General features: G+C 34.4%; 1 protein-coding gene across 1 annotated transcript; it reads right to left on the bottom strand.

Moving 5' to 3' along the window:
• Window positions 1-306: 306 nt before the first annotated feature.
• LOC149149921 (disease resistance protein RFL1-like) lies at window positions 307-3324 on the bottom strand. The gene is made up of 4 exons (XM_089442624.1): window positions 1527-3324; window positions 1238-1440; window positions 648-726; window positions 307-533 (listed from the first exon to the last, which is right to left on the bottom strand). The coding sequence occupies exons 1-4, from the start codon at window positions 3322-3324 to the stop codon at window positions 307-309; spliced, it is 2307 nt and encodes a 768-aa protein (XP_089298750.1).
• Window positions 3325-15480: the final 12156 nt, after the last annotated feature.

Consider the following 15480-nt stretch of genomic DNA (forward strand, 5'->3'; position numbering starts at 1 on the left):
GTATAATTCCTCAAAATAACATGTAAATGTTATTAATAGAACTAGCTAATACTAAATCAATACAATAAACTACATTTTAAAAAACAAAAAAACATGTCATTTAAAGACACAGGTAATACCAAATCAGTATGGTGAACAATAATAATAAAAAAACAACTATATAATCAGGACTCTATTCGTTGACGAGCAAAGGAATTATTTACACTACCTCGATAAAATAAAAAAAGACTACACATCATGACTCTGTTCGTTGACTAGAGAAGGAATTATCACACCACCTCAATAAAATAAAATAAAAACTACACATCATGACTGTGCTGGTTGACGAGCGAAGGAATTATTACACCACCTCCGCTGCCTTCTCTCCGTCTTCACCATGCCTAAATTTCGATTTCGTCGAGAATTACGCCTTCTCTCATCCTTCGAATACCTACACTCCCTTCTCTCATCCTTCGAATACCTACACTCCCTTCTCTCATCCTTCAATAAATTTGTGTCCGCCCCGTCTCCACCACGCCCAAACTTTTGGGTCGCTGTCAACAATTACAGCTCCTCATATCCTCCCAATAATTACAGAAACAGATGAATAATTTTGGTCCGCCCCGTCTCCACCACGCCCAAACTTTCGGGTCGCTGTCAACAATTACAGCTCCTCGCATCCTCCCAAACAGAAACAGATGAATAATTTTTGTCCGCCTCGTCTCCACCACGGCCAAACTTTTGCGTCTTTGTCAATATTTACACCAACACCAACTCCAACTAGACAAGACATATTTACAAATCTATGGAACCACGGTGCCGTATATACTATAGACGAGGCATATTTACAAATCTATGGAACCACGGTGCCGTATATACTATAGACGAGGCATATTTACAAATCTATGGAACCACAGTGCCGTATATGCTCATCGCTGGATAATCTACTTACTTAAATCTAACTGTAGTCATATATTCCCGTACTAATGACTCGACAAACTTGTAAATATTGGTTGCCCTCCAACCATGCCTCCGTTAATTGCACATCGTTTCATCCTTCCAATAATAAAAAATGATACATGAGTCTTATAAATCACCTGCTTTTTATATTAAAATTTCATAGTACAAACAGACTCCTCTTCTATATCTTAGAATTTGACAATTTGAAAGCAATTGAATCTCACGAGGAATCACCTGTCCCTCTACTCTACCGCAGAATTTCACAATTTATAAGCAGTCTGATCTCAGGAGGAATCACCTGTAACTTACGACAGCCCTTGAGATTCAGATATTTGAGCTCTTTGAGGTCTGCGATTTCAGATGGCAATGATTCTAAATTATGACATCCGCTGAGATCCAGAAATTTGAGATTTTTGAGATCTCTCATTTCACATGGCAATGATTTTAACCTCTTACATCCACTGAGATGTAAAAACTGAAGGTTTGAAAGATTGCCAATGCCTGAATGCACATATTCAATTTGAATATAGTTCAGACCAAGATATTCAAGTTGTTTCTTGTGCATTCAATTTGAATATAGTTCAGACCAAGATATTCAAGTTGTTTCAATTGCCACAATGATTTTGGCAAGAATTGTAGACTCGTGCTACTTAAACATAGCACCTTCAGAAAGACGAGGTCAAGAAAAAATGCTTCCGGAATCTCCTTTAATTCAAGGTTGTGTGTTAGAAATAGGCTGATCAATTTTGGACATCTCAATTCCTTGTTTGGTAGAGATGTAATATTGCTACGAACAAGGGAGAGCCTCCTGCAATTATGGCGTGTCTCGATGTCGGGGAAAAGGGCGTCGATGTCGGGGCAATGTTGACCTGCCATTGATACAAAATTCTCCTCTTTCTCTGCCACATAAATTGCCATGTCCCGCACAACATCGTGAACGCCAAACGTAACGCTCCAATCACTGGATCCACCAACTGCTCTCAATTGGAATAAGGAACGATCTGCAAGTAACTTTACATAGCTGTGCGCAGTATCCATTAAGGAGTCCATTTCTTTGCTCTTTACTATACCTTCTGCGATCCAGATGTGCGATATAATGTGCACCGGAGTGTACCAGTCCTCTGGAGCCAGCATACAATACAGAAAACAGGTTTTCAAATGAGCATGGGGTAAACTATCGTAGCTCCATCTCAATCGCTGATACAGATCTCGATCAATTCGAGGATGAGTAATTGGAAAATTTGAATCCACAATCTCAATCTGCCTTAAAGCAAGGTTCCACTCATTTACAGCCCGGTTGCCAATCATTGTTGAAGCTATGACATTTATAGCCAAGGGCAACCCTTTACACTCCTCCGCGACGACTCTAGCAATATGCTCTATCTCGTCAGGCACATGTCCGTCTTTGAAAGCTAGTTTGCAAAACAATTCCCAGGCTTCCTCTCTTGGCAGTGGCTGTATTTGCATGGACTGGTCTGCATTCATTTCTGGAATCAGATCTCTATTTCGAGTAGAGAATACAACTTTGCTCCCTTTGTTCTCGCCAAATTCCACGCCCAATTCTTTGAGAGTGACTGCGCTCCACAAATCGTCTAAAATTAGGAAAAATTTCTTCGTCCTCAGATGTGCCGACAGCTTCATCTTCCGCGAATCAACATCATTATAAGAATAGGCACTGAGGTCTAAATTGATTGCAGAAGCCATACGACTCTGCAACTCCAGAATGGAAAATTGGGCAACTGCAACCCAAATCACATGATCAAAAACACCACTTACCTTGTAGGTGTTGTAGACCTTTTTTAGCAACGCTGTTTTGCCAACCCCACCCATCCCATATACAGCAAATATCCGATCGCGGGGAGCCTCTGTAAGCCACCTCTCAAGTCGTATCTCAGCAGATCTAATTTCCAACCCTACCAGTCCGGTGTCTGGTTCGTCTTGAAGCAGTAGATTCGCCTGTTGTGGCGCCGCCGACGCAATCTGTTGAGCACTGTGAAACACAGAGAAGTCGGTCTGAAGATTGTGAAAGAGGTCATCAAAAGTTGTCTTCCACCTCCGGATTTCTGTAGAAAGTTTAGGCTTGCAAAGGAGGCAACTGATACATCGCTGCCGCCTTCGAGAGCAATCGATCAAGTGTCTTGCTTTTCCAACTGCATCTTGCATCCTTCGCAGACAATTTTGCAGAGATTGAGGGGGCGTCTTTTGCCGATCTTGGAATTGATCGCTAACATCGAGTAAGAGAGTCTTCATACGATTTAACTGCCCTTCCAGAAGCTGACGGTTCAAATCCAACCGAATAACATCGTCTATTTGTCGGATGAGTGCAGAAATAGCGCTACTGACGGTATTAGCTGCCACTCCCGTGATAATAGAATCCAATGCCATTTTTTTGGGCTTGGCAACAGAAGAATCACGGGTCTGAAGGGGCTAGAGACAATCATATATAAATACAAACATACAATGAGATACACGGTAATGGATACACAGTCATTAGTCATTATTGAAAATGCAAGCTGACTTGACTTATTATGGTTATATATAAATATAAACATACAGATCAGGACTGACATATTAGTAAAATCAACGGTGGGATACACAGACGTCATTCTTGTTAAATATCCTCTTCAATCCTTTCTTTTAATATTTGAATCAATAATATAATGGAAATTAAATTTATAGATTTTTAATCTCATAAAAATCTATAAATGTAAGAAAGGTATAACACATTTTTGTGAGTGAGGTTCTCTACAGCTGCACAGTTTAGGACATGAGGGAGACGTTGTCACATTACATTAAAAAATTTATATATATCTGTCGGTTAATATATGTATATGATATTGTGTATAACTTTATTTTAATACATTTATATGCATCTCTAATAATGTTACTTTAAAAATCAATGCCATCTATTTTTAAATACTCGAATTTTCACTTTTATTTTACATCAAATTTTATATAATGAGATGAAGTAATTTAAAAATATATATAATTTTATTATGAGTGATAAATGTTATTTTTCCATTAAGCCTATATCTAATGTCTATAGTATGCTAGAAATGTGTAACATAAAGTAATATAATGTTAACATTTTGACTAGGTCAAAATAAAATTAAAATATGGTAGAGATGTGCAACTGAATGTAATGTAAACATTGTAGCTTGGTAAAAATAAAATTAAAATAACCCTATAAAAATTAAATAATAAAAAAAATAAAAATGACTCATGGTATTGACCCATGGTTTTCCTCTAGAATATAATCTATTTAAGGGGGATTAAACTAGCCTAGATTCATGTTAGTTTGATTTTATATTTAGATACATAAATAGTTGTAGAAAATGATGACGTTGAATCCATGTAGCCTATAAAGGTAAAACTTTCATGTAAAGGTAAAAAAAAATTATGGATATGTTGGCACTAGGGATTTGTCTGAAGAGGTGGGGAAACATTAGGAAAAATGTAATTATTACATTTTATCTAATATTTTTGCCTACCTCCATCCACTTTTTACTAAATTATATGGGATAAAATATAATACTATAATATTACATTTTACCCAATATTTCCCCTCAACGGAGCCACTTCTTATTGTAATTTTTCTTTATATTTGTAATTTAAAAGTAAATTTTATATTACATTTTAATTAGTATTTCCCCCCACTCCTTGCCACTATTTATTAGGTGATGGTGGTTATAAATATTGGCTAACTTCTAATATTATAATATTATCTTTTATGTAATATTTCCCCTCACCCATTCACTTTTTGGGTCGCTAGTGGCTCTACAACCCCGTATAAGGCACATGTGAATATTTGTAATGTCGGCTCAATTGTAATCAATATATTTGTAATAATTAATATAGATGTGTTCCATCTATAAATTTAATTAATAAGTGGATAAAAACTTAATATTTACAATATGACAACATTTTTAATAATGAATATTTACCATTGATATTTTTAACTTCTAAGTAGTTTTTTTTACAATATCATGGGCCAATACTCACAAGAGAAAGATAGAGAGGGAGAGGAGGGAAGAAAATTATAATACCATGGGCTACTACCATGGTTTTCCAGTACCATGGGCCATCTAGACTTTTGATTATTATGTTATGGATCTAGGATTTTAATTATTTTGTTACAATACCATGGGTCAATACCATGGCTTATCAATACCACATGCCCAAAAATCACAACTTATTTCAAAATCAAAATAGTTTACAAATAATTTATTTTAATTTAATTTAATAACATTTTTTGCAAAAGGGTTATAATTACTTTTGAGGTATATCTAAACCCTCCATTAGCAGGACTACTAACAATATTCCCATAGAGATTAAATGGAGGTTTTAATAAATTAAAAATTAAGAACACTTTTATATATACATATGTGAAATTTATATAATATAAATAATATTATAAAGAACTATGATAGATGCATCTTAACCAAGGATCCAAGCCAAGTGAGAAAGCAAAGTGATTAACAATGACAGAGGAAAAGATAGTGCATGATTCTTTTAAGTTTTTTATTATTGTATTTTCTTTAGCATGATTGATCCAAAATATAAGTTTAATATTTTACAACCACTTTTTTTTTTTTAAAATACAATACAATTGGATCATATTTAAGAAAGAGAGTGATATGAAAGCGGGAATATAGTGGGGGAGGGGGGAAGAGAGATAGAGGTAGGAGAGACAATGAGAGAGAGAAAGGATGAGAGAGAGGAGGGGGAGAGAGGGACGGAGAGAGATGGATTTGGAGGGGGAAAGAGAGGGAGTGAAGAACAAAGATATTGAGAGATAGAGGTGGAGAGAGGGGGAGTGACAAGGGAGGCAGGAAGATGGAATGAGGGAGAGAGGAGATGATTAAAGATAGATAAAAGGAGAGGATAATGATAGGGAAAGAAGGGGAAGAGAGACAGGGAGACATAGATATGGAGGGGGGAGATGGGGAGAGAGAGAAGGAGAGAGGGAGGGAGGTAATGATAGAGTTAGAGGGTGGAGAGAAGCGAAGAGAGAGGACGGAAAAAGAGAGAGGACTTGGGAGAGAGGAGAGAGAGGGGGGAGAAAGAGATGGAGTTGGAAGGGGAAGAAAGACATAGAGAGAGAAAGGTAGAGAGGGAGTATCAAGGGAGAGGTGAAGAGAGAGAGAGAGAGAGAGAGAGAATGTGAAGATAGGGAGGGAGAGAGAGATAGATAGATATGAAGAGAGAGTGTGTATGTTTTTGGGGTGAAAAGGAGAGACATGGGGAGATAGAGATATACACGGGGTGGGGAGAGGGTAGAAGAGAGAAGTAAAGAGAGGGAGGGAGAAAGAGAGATAGGTGGGAGATAGAGATATGGATGGAGGGGGCAGCAAGAGAGATAAGGGGAAGAGATAGAGAGGGAAAGAAAGCGGGAGAGATAGATGTATATATATATATATATATAGATAGATATGGGGATAGAGAGAGAGAGAGAGAGAGAGAGAGAGAGAGAGAGAGAGCATGACATGTGTTTAGGGGGATGAGATAGAGAGGCAAATAAGGAGAGATGGAGGGAGGTATAGATATAGATGGCAAGGGGAGAGAGGGAAGAAGAGAAAGATAGAGAAAGGGAGGGAGAGTCAAATAGAGAGAGACGAGGGAGAGAGGGAGGGGAAGAGAGAGAAGGAGAGGGGGAGGGAGATAGACACATCATGGAAGGTTGAGAGAGAGGGAAGAAGAAAGAGACACACATAGAAAAATACAAACATAGAAGTTAGATCTAGAAAGTCATGAATATTTTGGATTTTCACTAAAATAGATGTATTGATTTCAATGTAGTTGTTGATTTATAATCCTATTTAATCACATGTACTATATGCATTGATTTCAGTGTAGATGTCGATTTATAATCCTATTTAATACCTTACACTAGATGCATTGATCTCATTGTCGATGTTGATTTCTACTTCTATTTGATTGCTTGCACAAGATGCATTGGTTTTAGTGTAGATATTGATTTCTAATCATATTTTATCGCTTGCACTAGATGCATTGATTCCAGTGTAGATGTCGATTTCTAATCCTATTTAATACCTTGCAATAGTGAAAGTGATGTGTTGGCCTCTTAGAAGTAAGGCTTATTGAAATGGAAAAGTTACATGTATATATATATGGTATGGCAAGACCCTATGACAATGTAACTGGTGATGAAACATGGTTGGCTCTAGCTACCAACCCTCTCAGGTAAAACTGGGCTTCCCTTCCTTCTAGTTTCGGTAGAGGGGACCATTCAAGCCTTCTTGAATTCATGTTGCCTAGTTCGAATCCACTCAATGGGGATGATCCACCCTACCAGTCATAATACATATGGGAATCCCTATGGTGGGGGAGATTATAATGTTGGCCATCCTTCTTATGGGCACCCATTGCAGCCATCGTGAAACAGTGATAATGCTGAAAGGACACACTGAAACCTATGATCAATCGAACTTGCTGCTTGCCTGCATTGATTTCAGTGTAGATGTTGATTTCTATTCATATTTGATTGCTTTCATTAGATGTATTGGTTTCAATGTAGATATTGATTTCTAATCCTATTTGATTGCTTGCACTAGATGCATTGATTTCAGTATAGATGTTGATTTCTAATCCTATTTGATTGTTTGCACTAGATGGATTGATTTTAGTGTAGATGTTGATTTATGATTTGATGCACCTAGATGTATGATGTGCATTAATTTCAAAGTAATTAGATTAATAATGTGCATTGATTTCAGTGTAAGCACATCTCCGCCTCCTCCATTTATATCTCTATCTCCCATTGTCTCTCCTTCTCTATTACTCTATCTCACCCCCTAAACATACACACTCTTTCTCCATATCTATCTATCTCTCTCTCCCTCCCTCTGTCCCTTCCCCTCCCTCTCTCTCTCTCTTCCCCTTCTCTCTCTCTAACGTTTCTCTCTCCATATCTATATCTCTTCCTCCTTCCTTGTCTTTGCCTATGTCTTCTTCCCTCTCTCCCCCCATATATATCTCTATCTCCCCGTGTCTCTCCTTCTCACCCCAAAAACATACACACACTCTCTTAGTGTAAGCACATAAAAATTATTCATGGCGTGCATTGACTTATGTGTTACAGTAATTCAACCATAAATACAATATTTGGATTTTCATCATAAATAAAATGTTTTCTTACCTGAAATTTTTGCTTCTTGAAATTATAAACTATTTATAATTGGCTACATTCTTATTATTCCCATTTTCCATCATTCAACATTGTTAATTACTTTTCATTCAAAAGCGGTAATAGAAAACTACTATTAATATTGGAGATGTTGTTTACTATAGTAGCTCAAGTTAAATATTTGAATGGTCTATGATTCTAACTACTCTTTTCATATGATTGATATGAGAAAATGGAAAAAATAGTAGGTGTGACAATAGGAACAGTAAAAGAAAATAATTTTTTCAAATTGATGATTGTTTGTAGTTGACTATATTCTTATTATTCACATTTTCTATCAATCAAAATTGTTACATTGACACTTTGCACTCAAAATGTTTATTTCATCATTTTTCATCATTCAAGTTACTAAGAGTCTCTCTCGTCTCAACAAACTAATGTAACTAAGCAAATTTTAAATCAAATTAACCAAAATAATTTTAGACATATTTAGCATATTTCAAATGATAAAAATATTGTATGACCCCACAAGACTGAAAAGAGCCTAGATCCATCTTAACACCGATCTATCAAGCGCCAAGAGGGATGAAATCTCTCGATATGAAAACCTTTCCTCCCTCAAAAAATAGGTTTGCACCTCGAGAGATTTGATCCCTCTTAGGCGCTTGATATATCCGGTGTTAAGATGGATCTACGCTGGTATATAAAATTGAAAAATAAATCATCAATAATAACAATTTAATACAAATAACAACATAATATCAATAGTTAAATTTTTAATTTTTAATAATTTTGTAATTAAAAATATTTTCCATAATATATCTATATATATATATATATATATATATATATATATATATATAATTTAATTAAATCCAAATATATATAGTTTATTAGATTATGTGAGTCTTGAGATGATTAGTATGTTTAACTTGGTTTGAATAGTCATCACTCATAGACTTTTAAATTGTCAAAATCATGCTCCTTACATTATCCTTTAGCATGATTAGTTTTGTGCCCACAAAATTTCCAACTAATAATCTTTATACCATAAACTACCTTAGCAAAATACCCTGTCAAAAGTGAAAATATAAATATTTATTTCTTTGATTTTAATTTTAAAAACTTAAAAATAAAATTTAAAATTTATTTAAATTAAATTATTTTGAAGATAGGAATAGCTGAAATTTTAAAGTTTTGTTTTTTAAATCATAAAATAATTAACCATATAAATGTGTTAATAGGAGTTCATTAATTTAATCATATTTCCACAAAATTATTAATGAAATTTTTACATTATCATACATTTTAAACTGAATTTACATATAACTATTAATAAACTTTTCAATTATTATACTAAATAATACTATTTTTCATTTGGAGTTATCGGCTCCTTCAGCAGAATGCATCGAAGCTTGTCCAACTATGCATCGATGATAGCCCACTTGGTCTTCTACTCTTACATCCTTGTAATTTTAGGGCACTTTTTAAAGATTGTAATCAGATAAATAACCTTTATATCCTAATCTACTGGAGAAAAATGTTACTATTTTGCATTTCTCTTATAATCTATTAACTATTTAAAAAAAATTATACCTACCTTTATCATTTTAACATTGTAGTCTAATTTATTTTAATTTATATTTTAATAAAAATATTTCTTTTTTAATGTAAAAATAATATATTTTAATAAATTTTATAAAAAAATATAAAAAATTAATTTTTACATAAATATATTTATTTCAATGTATAGATTTGAAAATAATTATAAGTAGACAAATCTTAGGATTTACGATTAAAATGTTTAAAGCTCTAGTCACTATTGGTATTTTATATGGATGTATATCTAAAAACTTGTGGAGAAAAATTGAAGAAATCTAAAAGTAGTTTATAACCTACAACCTTAAGATTAAAGGATATACTCCCTACCATGTCTGCCTACAAGCCTTACCCCATTGAAAGTACAATTGACTATGAATCTTATGTATAAGAAGAAATTATACAACATGGACACCAAGAGGTTCCTAAAATTGTTTCTAGCTCTAGCCAAAACACCCACCTTCTACTCAAACTTGGGAGGCATAAAGATGCCTAATCATGGCTAGATAATTGGGAAATAAAGGAAGAGATCATCTTGTAGAATCCATATAATATTAAAAATGTTGTTACTTCCAATTTTAAGGAGAAATTGTGGGCCAACAAAGAGCTAGAGGGAAAATGAAAACTAAGATATTATAAGGAGATGATTAACCCCAATGTAGAAAACGAAAAATATCTTTTTATATTGACTAGTGTTAAGAAGAAAATGAATGTTGCCAAGATAATAACTAATTCTCATCAACTTTAGACTGAAACTGAGCATCCACCAATTCCAAAAATGCCATGGGATGAAAGAGTTTGTCACCTAAGGGATCCTAAGAGGGTTGAAGATGAAAAACACTTTTTTTTTTCCATTTTATACTCACATTCAATCTAATCTTCAAAATATTTGTCACACTACTAATCTTCTTGATCTTTTAAGTGAAAAAAACTATGGTTATTTTGGAATTATTCTCACACTTCTTTTTTATTATAAAAATAAAATGTTAAAGAATACCTTCTTAAGGTTGGGTAAACCATATAGGTCTTAGTGGATGTTCTTCTTCATCATTATGGCCATCATCATCATATATTACTCAATATTTTTTATTTATTTATTTCTTTCTTTCTTTTTACATATAGATAAATTAGGAGATTTGTGACTGTTGCAACTAAGCACACAACAAACAAAAAAATAGACACCCTCAAAACTTGAGGGATGTCAAGAGCATGATGTAGTTCTCAGTTAAGGGAAGTTGTATTTATAACTATATATGACCATAAAAATTGCATCATAATTAGCTATTTAGTTTTAAATATTTCCTTAACTATCCCCAATAATATCTCCCTAACTATCTCCTATGATCTATCCATTATTTCTCCATGATGTTTTCAACAATATTCATTCCTATATTTGTAAGATTTTCTCCGCCTCTTATTAGTCCCTGCGAAGGTAGGACTCTATCAATCAATTTTTCGTTGAGAACTATTAGTTTAGCATTGACCAATGCAAGTTATAATGTTTAACTTTGAAAAATAAATATTTATTTTTTAATATTGTTGAAGAAATTATTTTTCAAGCATTTGATTGGACCATAAATTGAAGGCCTTATCGTAGCATTTGCACAAAAAAATGCCATGTGGATAATTGCCTCATATTTTTTTCCATAAACTTTGAATGCAATTGCAATATTTATGCCATGATTTTTAGATATTTGTGCAATAAATTTTCATTATTTAGCTTCATAAGAAAACCATCTAAAATTTAATTCTTCAAAAATAGCTCATACTCACATAAATAACATATTTACCATCAATTATCTGTATAAAAGATAGATAGGAACAAGATGTAAATAAATATCCTTACCAAGAGTAACTTCCCACCCTTATTTATGTGTCCTTCAACACTTTAACAAGTAGGAGTAAAAATGTAAATGTGGAAAATTACTTGTGGTTACTACCCACCAAAAATTTATGCAAGTCCTTTCCCCTTCATAGGCAAATAATTTTACCACTTCATATATTAATTTACAAAATTTCTAAAAGCATAATTTCCACTTGAGTGGCAAGGACTACCTTGCCCTGCAGCACTTGCTCTTATATAGACTTTCTAGAATATGTGTACACTATTACAATATTCATAATATCATCCATTAAAAATTATGAATAGGTATTATCTTTTTATATCTCCTCTTTAATGAGCATTATTCATTAAATTAGTCCTTTCTCATTCTTTGCCTTTGTTGTCCTTTGTCTTTATCATTAATAGTTTTTTGGTCTTCTTCCTTCTTGACCTTCTCTGCTATCATCTTGTACCTACATAAATATTAGTTGAAGTCCATATGAAATAATCACCATCTACTGGAATAAATGGTTTGTCATTCATTGTATCCACTCGTTCTCTAGGAAACTTCTTCTCATACATGCTTCATCAATCATTCTTCTATCAAAATTTTGCATACATGTCCCTGTTACTCGCTCTACATCACCACTATCATTTTCATCATCCTCAATCTCATGGGTTCCTGGCTCAATTGTAACCTTGATGTCGATGCTCCTACATCATACTCTTGAGAAACAAAAACTCTTCATGGAAATACATGGGTTCTCTATTGCTTGCAAACTTTTTCCTCTTAGTTATCTCTTTTTTTTCATATCCTCAATGATTATTTTATTGCTACACTAGCCCATTTTTCATGACTTGAAATCTACCTGACTTTCTCCTCACTAAGATCGATGACTCTACTAGGTGTAGACTACCTCAAATAATTGGTTCTACCCATATAGAGTTTCTCTCTTAATGATCTGACATCCTCTTTTTGTTTATGCTTACCACAATAATACATAATGAAAAATATTTTACATTAGTGGTTTTTTACCACAAACTTTATTAACTCAAGTACACACAATTTCAAAAACAAATAATCTCTAACCAATATCATTATTAAATGACATTATCCAAGGACTATTTCTTAGGGATGTATTCCTTGAAGGATTGATTGTATATACCTCTCAAACCCACACAAAAAATACTTTTATTTATAACTCACTTCGTTTTCTTCTTCATCGTTAACCATGCTTCTATTTCTTTTCTTTTCCATCTTCTATCGCTTCATCCTTTTCCTTTCATGCATCATTATCCACTTTTCTTGTCTATTGTTGCATATGTGATTTGTAAATTTTTGTGGACATTCCAGTCGCCAGTTCATCACAACAAACCTAATAAATTGTACTTAAAAATCCGAAATCTACACCACGAGGGTTTATTTCTCTTTACATTTCTAGATCTATAAATTAGTGATTATTGTGTATGCACGCAAATTATAATTATGAAAAAAATAGAGAAAAATGAAATAAAAACTCACAAACTACAATTGACACAAGACATATCTTGGGAAACCCTTTCGTTAGAAAACCCAGTTGGAAGGTGAGGTCACTTTGCTCTCTTTATTTGAATATAAAATGGATGCAATTACAAATAAGCCATGTGGCCCATGGGCTACGGAAATGAAAAACTCCTCTCTATGTGTTCTCTCCCTATCCCTCTTAGTTACTCTAATTGTCTATGGAACAAAGTGCCCTCGAAAATAATGGAACCCATTTTCCTCCTAGTGGCCCATTTATAACGCAACTCATTAGGCTACTAGTGGTTAGGCTTGACTCCCTTAACTCTTAACCAGAGTTATAATATAGAATATTCTAGAGACTTCTTCATCATTATCACGCATCTAGCCCATTTTCCATGCATAATGGGGGCTGACGTGGCATCCCCTCGAATTATGGTGGCCAAAACAAGAAGGTCAACTTCCAAGTGGCATAACTTTTCCATATGGACTCCAACTAAGGTGATTTTTGCATTGTTGGAAAGAAGTGTTTGTGTGGATAATAGGAGAAAAGAGTGTAGTACTCAAGTGTTAAAGTTTTACCCTATAAAAAATAGTCTTTGATGCCTCAAAATGCTCACAAAAGATTTTAGGCCCTAATTTGCCAAATTGGGTCTTGCTGATAAAAATGGTCCTATGAGTTGATTCCTCCACTTTTTCCACCCTCAAAGAATTGAGATGGATGAAAAATAATATAATTATCAAATATGAATCACTCCCCATTTTTGGAGAGTTTTAGTCCACCTTCTCTCGGGTGTGCCATTTAGCTTTTCCTAGAAATTTTCCTTTCAACCCAATATATCAAAGTTCATGTTGTCCCTGTCTTATAGTTGTAAACATATTTCTCAAAACTATATCTTTTGTCATCTAGAGCTTACTTTGGGATTGTAAGTACTATAGTTGTTGGTGATATATGTGGATTATTGTCTCCTTTCCCATTAGATGATGCTTCCACTTCTTCACAGATTGTGCCATGGCATAAATCTCCTTATGATAGGTAAGGTAGTTAACAATTTCCCCATGAAATAATTTAGCATGGTAGCATACAAGCCTTCCTCCCCACATTAGTATTGCTCCCATAACATACTCACCAACATCTATCTCCACTTGAAAGGGCTTATCCAAGTTTGGTAGTGCAAGAACTAGTGCTTGATTGAATTTCTTCTTTAACTCATCAAAGGCCCTTTGTTAACCCTTCCCCACTGGAAACTCTCACCACTTGTTGTTATGGCTTGGAGTGATGTTGCTACCACTAAAAATGAGGCTGTGAATTTCCTCAGGTATTATGTCACACCAACAAAACTCCTAATCTCATAAACATTAGTAGGCACCAACAATTAAATGATGGTCACCATCTTGCCAGAATTTATCTTTATCTCTCCTCCACCTACCACATACCCTAGATACACCAGAGACTACTGCGAAAACTCACACTTCTTGATTTTTTCTAGCAATTGGCGCTTCTTTAATGTCTCCAACACCTACATCAAATGTGAAATGTACTCCTCCTTGGTAGCACTATATGCCAGTATATCATCCAAATAGAAAATAACAAATGAATATATAAAATGGTGCAACATATCATTCATTAACCTCATAAACATAGCTAGTACATTGCATAGGCCAAATGGCTTGACTACCCACCCATACAAACCTTGCTTGCTTTTGAAGGCAGTATTCTAAGTATCTTATTCTCTGACTCGAAAGTGGTGATATCTAGAATTTAATTCCACCTTGGTGAAGTATTTCACTTGCAGTAAATAATTCAACAAATCATCAATCTTGGGTAGGGGGTACCTATTCTTGAGTGTGATTTTCTTCAGTGCCATGTAATTAATACACATCCACCAAGTCTCATTATTCTTCACACTATGATGATGGTTGACCCACATGGTGGTGTACTAGTCGAATGACACCCCATTCCAGTAGTTGTTGCAACAATTTCTTCACCTCACTTGCTTCTCTATCAAATTAACTGCACAACCCAATCTTCAGCAAGGGAGTCCTAAAATATCTGGATCTTATGCTCCACTTCCCTCTTGCGTGTTATCCCTTTAGAATGCTAGAACACATCCATGTAAGCCTATAGAAAATCTTCCAGTTGTTGTTTATGTTTCTTAGGACACCCCTCCAGGGATACCTTTTCTCTTTTTGTCTCTTCTAAAAGATGATTCTCTCTTAAAAACATAAAACAAACTTCTTGCCAGAACTACTCATTTTCTTGGCTTGGTTGGCACTCACTGGTGATATTTTTAACTTTCATTTATGCACATTGATGGTGAATGATTTTCCATCATTGGTGAGTTGGTACTAGTTGGCTCTACACATGAAGATTGCATATAGCATGTACATGTAGGGACTTCCAAACACCACTCCACATACATCAAAGGGAACTACATCTAATTTTACTTCATCAATAAAATAAACACTGAT

The sequence above is a fragment of the Pinus tabuliformis genome, chromosome 9 (assembly GCF_031772625.1).
Source record: "Pinus tabuliformis cultivar Carrire ecotype Pingquan chromosome 9, CPIR1, whole genome shotgun sequence".
NCBI lineage: Eukaryota > Viridiplantae > Streptophyta > Pinopsida > Pinales > Pinaceae > Pinus > Pinus tabuliformis.